This window comes from Hipposideros armiger, unplaced genomic scaffold (genome assembly GCF_001890085.2).
Source record: "Hipposideros armiger isolate ML-2016 unplaced genomic scaffold, ASM189008v1 scaffold_1236, whole genome shotgun sequence".
NCBI lineage: Eukaryota > Metazoa > Chordata > Mammalia > Chiroptera > Hipposideridae > Hipposideros > Hipposideros armiger.
In genome coordinates this window covers 223207-232883 of record NW_017732586.1, presented here as the reverse complement: position 1 = coordinate 232883, position 9677 = coordinate 223207, and the positions used below count along the sequence as shown (strand labels likewise).

The following is a 9677-nucleotide window of genomic DNA, read 5'->3' as shown; positions in this document are numbered from 1 at the left end:
AGGATAAATAAGATAGTACCTCTTTTCTTCCCACAAACCCTCCCTCCAACCCTAGCCTTAGAACAAATATGAACCCAAGAAGTATGTGACATTTTAAAAATGCTCTTTTATCTAAGTCAATAATTCAAATTCATTAGTTTACTTAAAATATTTCAAATATTTCCTATCAATATACACTGTATCTCTGATCTCAAAAATATTGTGTTTAAAAATAAATTTTCCTAAAATAAGTATTTTTTAAAAAAAAACAGATTCTACTTCTCTAATATAAAAATCTAGTATAATTTACTTCTGGAAAAGAGAAATTATGAGGCAAATGCTAAAATACAGTTTACAAAAAAAACAAATAAAAGGAAAGGAAAAAATGCTATAGAACATTTGAAGTACACTTTCCTCATGAGGAAGAAATCTGTATATTAGCGCTAAGGAAGGTATGGGGAATAGATCTCTTTCTTGTTTTAGAGATTATCTCAGAGAACTGAGGGAAGTATAACTCACAGACCATTACTAGATACAATGCAACCCCTCCCCTGCCTATCCTTTTCAGAAACAGTGGATGAGACTCCATTAATGCAATCAATGTTTCCCCAGTGAATAAAATACCCCAAACACCTAGCAGAATCCAAACTGAACAAGGAGGTTCCTAAAAGACCATGGCTTGACCAACAACCATTTCTTTCCCGTACGAGCAGCAACCAGTTAAGGTGAACTTTTAGAAACAGAGGAATATGGCCAACTGTGTTAATTCTACTACCTTTTATATACATCACACAGTGGAGACCCAAACCTCCTACAAGTTTTCATGAGTTTAGTCTCTGGAATATGAAAAATCAACAATGACTATAAATGGTTCTTTCTACACTTGGAATTAACCTATCAGATGATTTTGCTAGTATCAAACAAGATCCAGGCAAAACAGAAGGTAGGCAAAATTAATGTTTATCTTCCCTCCTCCCAACTTCTTTCCTTCTTTGCTCCCTTTCCCCAACAACCCCAAAATTCTAAATGTGAATTCCTACTAAATTATTCTTAACAGTAGGTCAACTAAGCTCTCACTTTTAATGAAGGTTTTGATGCTTAGACTATTATGAGGATCACAATAATAATGTATAAAAGCATTTTATAGGTAAAGATAAAGAGTGGTAATTAGGAAAAGACACACATATTTTAATAGAAACTTTTGCAGACAGAAACAGTTGCAAAATAGATGCTTCCATCCCATGAAGACATCTCAAATGAAGATCTAAAACTTTTAGATCTGAGGAAGGTTGCCTACTGTACACTAAAGCCGTCCTAGCTTCCCTGAATTACTGTGTAATTTACCAAGTTTAGAATATTCCAAGGTCCACCAGATGGTGCCATCTGTCCTATTTTAAAGTGGAAAATCCATATAAATTCAGTGATTTCTAACCACAACTGATTCAATTATCTTCAGAAGCAAAGAACAAACGATCAGCGAGGAAAATACAAAGTTCACTTCAAAGCTATTTACCTCATAGTTACTGAGCAGTGCAGAATTGGCATCCTTCCTGCAAAAGAAAAGTAAATTATCATAATCTGGGCTCACATCCATTTGTGTGAATTAAATATCTGTAAAATAATTCCTCTGTCAAAATTTAGTAATCCAGTTCAGGATTTAGGGACTACAACCTTTAGGAGAAATGTCCTAGGCCCTACTGGCTTAGCTGGTAATGGGCAATTCCAGTACATATTTTCCTTTTCACAGCCATATCACACATCCATCACCACATAGGTGATTAAAATACTCTACTTATCCCTAGTCCATGTAGCCAGAAGTTTAGAGAAGTCAGACATCCAGAAGTTAGTTATAGGAAGAACACCAGGGACCGTGGGGGGATCGATAAACAGTGTGAGGGTACTAGAATTAACTGAAGAAACAGAAGGCTGGCTCATCCCACAGCCATGACCTCTCCCCAGTACCGTCTGTCTTCTACCAGCTTTTGACATCTTGGGCAGCCAAATCCTCTGCTGAATCACCAGAAATGGAACCCTGAACACAAATATCACCATTGGGAATTCCAGGATTGTCAAAAATCCTGCCAGACACCCACAAAACTACTAAGATGTTTGTCTTCTGTTTCAAGTCAGCAGGTACAGTTCATCTGTCAAGCAGTGGTCAAAAGCCTGGCACCCCTGTAGAACAGTTGATTGAGGCAAAACATCATCGTTCATTGATGAACGAGTACAGAAGCAATGTGACTTGCATTAAATCAATCCATTCTACAATATCATATCAGAAAATATTTATTGTTTTTAATAGTCTGAAGGCAGTATAGTATGATCATTATGAACAGTTTTGAAATCAGACAAATCTGGGTTCATATTCCAGCTCTGCTACTTAAGAGGTATATGAGTTTTAGTGAGTTAATTAGCCCACCTACGCTTCTCCATCTAAAACAAAAAATGGAGACAAACTAGTACTTAGAAGTATAGCCTGGATTCTAAATCCAGCTCCACCATACATTAGCTATGTGAATTTGGGCAGGTAACTTAACCTCTCTATGCTTAAATTTCCTCATCTATAAAATAGCAATTATAGTACCAACCTCATAAGATTGTTTACAGGATTACACTGAAACATGTAAAGTACCTGAACACAGCAAGTGCCCAGTAAATGCCATCTATTGTCATTACTTCCTGTGCTGCCACCACCACCACTTGTTCCTGCCTCATGAAGCCATTATAAGGATAAAAAGAGACCACAAACTATTTTTTTTTAAAGATTTTTATTGGGGAATTGGGGGATAGGAACAGCGCTGGGGAATTGGGGGAAGGGGAACAGACAAATTGCTATCCTTTTGTTCTTCAGTCTAGTTGTGGAGGACGTTGCTTCACTGGCCCAAGTTAGCACCATTACTGAGCTCTTCCCAGGCGAGGCAGATAAGTCCCCGGCTTCTAGACGGCCCCTCACGGTGGCTGCTGGCTACACACGGTAGCCCATGGCAACCCACTGCAGCAGGAGCTGCAGCCTACCTGTTGCCAGAGACTCACGGCAGCCCAGCTCCAGGTTGAGCTGTTGTTCAGCATCTTAGCTGTGGAGGGCAGTGTTACTGGCCCTCACATGTGGGATCCGAATCAGGGCCCTCTGGCGTCCCAAGCCAGCTCTTAACCAACGCGCCACTCAACCGGCCTGAGACCACAAATTTTTAAAGTGTGGCATAGTTCTTGGTACTTATTAAGATCTCCCTAAACGGAGGCTATTATTTTTTAAAAGGTATCACCTCACTTAATCCTCATTAAAAACCGTGATGTAGAAACTATTATGATCTCTTCTTTATAGATGATGCAACTGAGGCTCAAAGATTTAAACACTTGCTCAAGGTCACACAGCAAGAAGCCTAACTGAAGTAGAAGATAACTATGGAATTGTGAAAAATAAGACTGGACTGGACAAATGGAAACCAGAGGTAATGCAGAATCCTAAAAATTCAGGAAGACGTTTGGACTTGACATAATGTGCAACAAAGACTATTATTGTATGTTCTGAAACCAAGAATGAGGCTGTATAATGAAAATGATGATACAAAATTTCAAAAATATGGGTCAAATAGATGGGTGATTTCCCCAGTTAATAAATAAAGCAAAATTAGTAGGTGGTTCACATAAGGATATTCCGCCACCTAGGCCTTAGGTCACCAGCACAGTGATGTCAGCACTGTAATAAAATCAGCATGAGAAGCTGAGTCATTCAACAAATAGCTGGGGTTTCAATGCTTGCCCAAATGACCACAAGAGCACTCAGGTCACAAAGAATATCATATTTAAAAGGAACCTATCACAGGAAGGACAATACATAATTAGTGTATTGATATGATTCATTTAAAATTGAAAATGACAAATCAAACCACATGCCATCTTTGCCTGCATAATCAGGAAGTCAGCCCAGAAGGCTTCTTCCTATCTTTGGTTGAAATTGAGTTATAACTCCCTGGGTGCCCTACAATACACAGCAACTAAGACATCCATCCCTGCTTGGAACAGACTGGGGAAAAAAATATAAATGTTATTTTCCTTCAAGGCTAATGGAGCCATCCCAGGTGCCATTGTTACAACTTCATTTTCAAATCACGGCCCCTCCTGTCATGCAGAATATTTCATGCCCTGGGAAATATGTCCCTGGCTCTTCCAAGTTATTTATTGCCTCACTGCTCAAGTCAATATTGGTAATGCAAGAATCCAAAGGACATCATCTGCCCTTTTTAGAACCAATATCCCAAGGAGGGAAATTATCTGTTTATTTTAATGAACCTCTGTTTTGGTGCCAGGAGCACAATGGATGTTTAAACAGTACTGTATCCTGCAGACTCTGGCTGGCAGAAGCTGATTAATTCATTGATTCTTTTATTAGGAAGATAATTTTTTTTTAATCCAGCTAAATACTATTGTAGTAAATGCCAATATATGCTAGGCCTTCCTTTATTCAGTAAAATGTCAATAAGTTATAGTATCTACCTTTTCTGAAGTCCTAAATGAACTGTGTGTACAGGGAAATTTTTTAAGGCAGTTTTTATCCTAAAGAAGTTGCTGTAAGCACCACTAAGTGGCAGGTTGTTGGGAACAGGACATGGTGAGATTTGACAAACATCAACTTAATCAAGTTATCCTGTTTAACAGCACCAACAGTGATGATGTGATGGACTGAGAGAAACACATCCCTTATAGCAATCCTGTCAGAATACGTTTAATTTTAATCTAGCCATGAAGATATCATCAGGCAAATTCAAATTGATGAATATACTTCAAAATAGCTGGCCTAGATTTTTCAAATATCATTGTCGTTTGTCCAAATGCCAATGTCACACACACAAAAAAAGGCTAGGAAACTATACTTAGAATAAAGGAGATGAAAGAAACATGACAACTAAACGCAATGTGTGACTCTTGACCGGATCCTAAATTGGTTTAAAAAAAAATAAAACAACCCAGCTATAACAACATTATTGAGACAACTGGAGAAATGGGAATATAGGTTGTATTTTAACAATAGTGATTTATCAGTGCTAAATTCCCTGGGTATGATCATGGTATTGTAGTTAGGAGAATGCCTTTATAAGATTGGGTAAAATGACATATCTACAATTCTCACATGGTTCAGTGAAGTGTGTGCGAGAGAGAACAGAAAGAGCAAGTATGCACATGTAAGAGAGGTAAGTAAATATATCAAAATGTTAGCAAATGCTGACTAGGCAAAAGGTGTAAAGGTCAGAGTGGTGCTCTTTTTACAACTGTTCCATGGCGTTGAAATTTTTCAAGGTAACATGTTGAGAAAAGTAAAAATGTGAAACTAAAGCATTCCATAAGGTTAAAAACACAACATTAGTATAGCTTATAATTGAGGACATAAAATGCATTTTCCTTCAGTGTTTTTTAGGGTAACTAGAATTCGTCAATTGCCACTTCTGTCAATTAAATTTACAAGCTGTTGATCCCTACTAAGCAGGAACTGTCTGCTCTATAGCTAACATTTCAGTATCATGTAATACATTCACAAGCATTCAGACTTCTAGACACTGTCCACCTACCCTACCCAAAACTCCATATTCTCTTGTAGGACTTAGATTATTACTGACATTGTTTTTTACAGGTGCTTAAAGCAAATACTCCAAGTGAATTTTAAAGATTGTCTAAATCTAAACTTACAGGCAGGCAGTCACTTAATTTCCTTAAGTAATGAATTCATTGACTGAAGTTGACTTGCTGTTTGAAATTTAACCTGTAAATTTTTGCTTAACTGGCTGAATCAATTTAACAGATGTAAACAACTACTTTGTAAAACCAAATTCTGAAAAACAGAACAGAATGATCTATTGGCAGACTTTCCTTAGAAACACACACATACACAAAAGCCCATGCAAACAGAGCCTACTAATTGCCACACAGTTAACTCTTACGAAAGCAGTGACGACTGGAATTGCTCAAATTCTCCTATGTTCAACCTATGTTATCGTTTCAAATCATGTTCAGAAAAACTAAACTCTGGTACAAGAAAACTGGGTGGCCATCCAAGTCAATGAACAATTTAACCTGTAGCTTCTCTTGGGAGCTAAGAAACAAGTCTTCTTTTTCCAGTCCTGTTACTGAATTGTTATAGGACTTATTAGCTAACTTCTTTAAGCTTTAGTATTTCCAGCTATAATATGAAGGAAATTCAGACACTATCTCAAAAAGATGGTACAGAAAATAAGTAGAGTCCATTTTCCTGTGTATATTAAGTTCAAAAATAAAAGAGTGAACATAAGCTTTCCAGGTATATAAATAATCCTAAGGCCTTAGACAAAGTTAGATAAAGAGCAAATACCTTATATACAGTATATAAATACTTAGTTTTGCTATGAAAATTTTGTATTCTTTTACCTGAGGAAAATAAGTTTCCAAATGATGGTCAAAAAGATTTTATTTTTAAATTCTGTCATTCAACCAAATAAAGCATAAATATTCCTCACTATAAAAAATTTATAGTATATGTGTACTATGTATTATTTACCCAACAGTTAATTTACTCAGTGACTGAAAAAAAAAAAACAAGTATTGATAGTAACAACTCAGGGGAGTTTTCCATTCGTGCCTTCCTGCTCCAGGTCATAGGAGCGACAGAAGCACAGTAAGTTAGTTTGCCCTCTGAGAGACTCAGGGCTCTACCGAGGATCCTAAGGACCACAGGCCAGAAGTTATGCCTCAGGCCAGGCAGGAAGTAGAAGTTAGGCCTCCAGACCTTACCATTTCAGGGGCCCTTTTACTCCCAAATCACATGCCCACCTCAGAAAAACTCATTTTCCCATAAACTGCTAGCTTCAAAAAAAAAATGTTTTTTAAGACTTTATTGGGTAATTGGGGGGGATGGGAACAGCATTGGGGAATCGGGGAAGGGGAACGGACAAGTTGCTGTCTAGTTGTGGAGGACGTCCCTTCACTGGCCCATGTTGGTATTATCATTGCGCTCTTCCCGGGTGAGGGAGTCGCTCGCCGGCCATTGGAAGGTCGCTCATGGCAGCTCACTCAAGTGCACGCCCACTGCCGGCTAGACCCATTGCAGCCTATGCCGTCAACGGCGACTCACTGCAGCCCAGCTCCAGGTCAAGCTGTTGTTCACCATCTTAACTGTAGCGGGCTCAGCGTCACTGGCCCTCATGTGGGATCCGAACCGGGGCCCTGATGCTCAGAGCTGGCGTCCCAAGTCAACTCTTAACCAATGCACCACTTGGCCGGCTGCTAACTTCAAAATTTTTGATTAGCTTCAATAAGTCAAGGACTCTTTGGGAGAAGTGGAGAGGTTGCTACAGGAGAAAAAACTCTTGAATCAAACCATAGCTAATTAATTTATATTTATTGAATTAATGAAGTATTATTATGTCATTCAACAAATATTTGCTGAATGCCTATGCCGTGCTAAACACTAGGTAAACAGACAAGGGTCCCTGCCTTCACAGTTCTTACACTCTTGTGACAGAGACAAAGCACTAAACACACATCTAGTATTATAACTGGTAACTATTTAAGGGAAAAGTAAACTGGAATGCTATGAGAGGCAAAAAGCAGGATTATTTTGGATTGAATAAAGAGGAAAGGCAATACTGAAAATGGACACTCAACCTGAGCTATCAAAAGGATAAAAAGAGAGCAAGACAAGAGAAAAAGTACACCAAAGCAAAGGTCCTGAGGTAGGAAAGAACTTGGAAGGTGACAAAAACTACTGGACTGCCAGTGGAAAGTGTGTGTCTGGGGGATGAGGACAGTGACAAGAGACTCAGATGTTTGAGTAGGTAAGGTTATAAAGGATCTTAAAAGTCCTAATAAGGAATGTAGTACAAAAGAAAGCCAATGAAGGGTTTGGTTGGGGGGGGGGGGAGGACACGGGACGGACTTGATCTAATTAACATTTTAAGATCATTCTGGCTGCTGTGTGGAGAACAGAACAGGGGAGGAGGGCACAAGAGTGATAGCCAAAGGCTACTGCTTAATCCAGACCAGAGATGGAGTAGAAAATCAGTATTGGAGATGGTGAAAAGTAACTGCATTAAAATATATTCTGAAGGTGGAGATGACAGGACTGGCTGATGGAATGGACTTAGGGGTGAAGAAAAAAGGCTCGATTTTTGGTCTAAACAATTGGATAAATGGTGAAGGGAAAGGGCTAGAAATATACTTCTGGGAAATCATCAGCATAAAGATGGGTAGAATGACCATGGGAGAGAGTGTGGAGAAAAAGGGTCCCAGTATGAGCCCTAAGACACCTCAATATTTAGAAGCCAAGAAAGGGAGGAAGGAGGAGCCAGGAAAGGAGACTGAGAAGTAGTCTTGATGTAGGAGGAAGTCCAGGAGAGCATGTCTGAAAGCCCAGACAGTTTCTGGTTTCTGTACCAAATGCTGCTAAGAGATCAAGAAAGTAAAGGCCAGAAAATCAGGCTTGGAAGTGACAAGACGGAGGGCTCAGGTTATCTTCACAGACCCATTTCTGTAGACTGGTGAGGATGAAAGTCTAACAGAATGACGGACAGAATGAGGGAATACACAATATTTCTAAGAAGTTTTGTTGTGACGGGAAGCAGAAATGGAGCAGTAGTTGGACATGAATGTGGGAACAAGGAAGTTTTTAATATGGATAAATTAAAGCAGGTTTGTATGCTGACAGGAAATGTTCTAGTAAAGAGGGGGAAATTGATAATGATGGCTTGACGTAGAGTAACATGAACATTTTTCCAATTGCAAATTAAACCCCATTAGTGCAATGCAAAATCAACTTAGTGGGTCAACATTCATTTTTAATAAATGAGAAGAGACTGAGGAAATAAAGGTAGGGAAAATACAAAATGGAGTCATTTTAACCAAGCTGCTAAATTATTAATATGAAGGTTGAGGCATGAGGAAACGATCCTTTTTCTTTTAACTAGCCTGGGACCTGAAACTTTGGAACTTTCTAGTCCTACATCAATACCTAGATATACTACCAGTCTGTTGAGCATCAATGCCCAGACATACGTCAAACCTGCAGATAACCCTCTGGCTACACCTAAAGGACTCAGAACAGACTTCCTGGCACTCATCCTCCAGACCACCTGACATATGACTTATAACTGTCCTGAACCAATCAGAGGGCCTAAAATGCACGACTGATTATTCTCAAGGATATGACTTTTACTATAAGAACTCAACTTTTCTTTCTTCTTCAGAACACTTCTCGGGGTTTTTGCCTAGCTGTGCTTCCAGTTAGCAAACTCTTTAAGACCCTTGAATAAATCTTTTTATTTAAATATTTTTATTCATTTATTTCTAGCCAGAGCTTCCTGACTCTTTTTCAGTAGGTTTGACAAGACAATATCAGAGTATACTGCATACAGTGTTTCATGAAGTTTTCGCTTAAGGTATATATACATGTTATGTTTTTTTAAGTCTTAAAAAGAGTATATATAACCATTAAACATTAGGCAAAAGAACGTAAAGGAAAATGTATTAATCAGTGCCAAAGATGACACAATATAGGTATGGGTACTAATTAATGTCAGCCATGTAAAAAACCACAAGCAGAGTTGCTGCAAAAACTTCTATTTGCATATAGTACAACCAGCAAACATGGAAAAGACCAGGTGGAGTTAAACTGTCAAACTGGCTGTTACTGTCTCTCCACACACACACACACACACACACACACACACACACAC

At 38.6% G+C, this 9677-nt stretch overlaps 1 protein-coding gene across 3 annotated transcripts in view; it reads right to left on the bottom strand.

Moving 5' to 3' along the window:
* CRCP (CGRP receptor component) overlaps positions 1-9677 on the bottom strand; it is a 57520-nt gene that overhangs the window by 46813 nt on the left and 1030 nt on the right. For 2 of the 3 annotated variants that reach the window (XM_019633063.1, XM_019633061.1), the window contains exon 2: positions 1493-1529. The exons of the other annotated variant lie outside the window; for it this stretch is intronic. Coding sequence is in view for 1 of the 2 variants with exons in the window: in XM_019633061.1 (XP_019488606.1) it covers positions 1493-1529 (37 nt within the window). In the remaining variant the exon portion in view is untranslated. The remainder of the gene's footprint in view (positions 1-1492; positions 1530-9677) is intronic. 3 annotated transcript variants of the gene reach the window in all.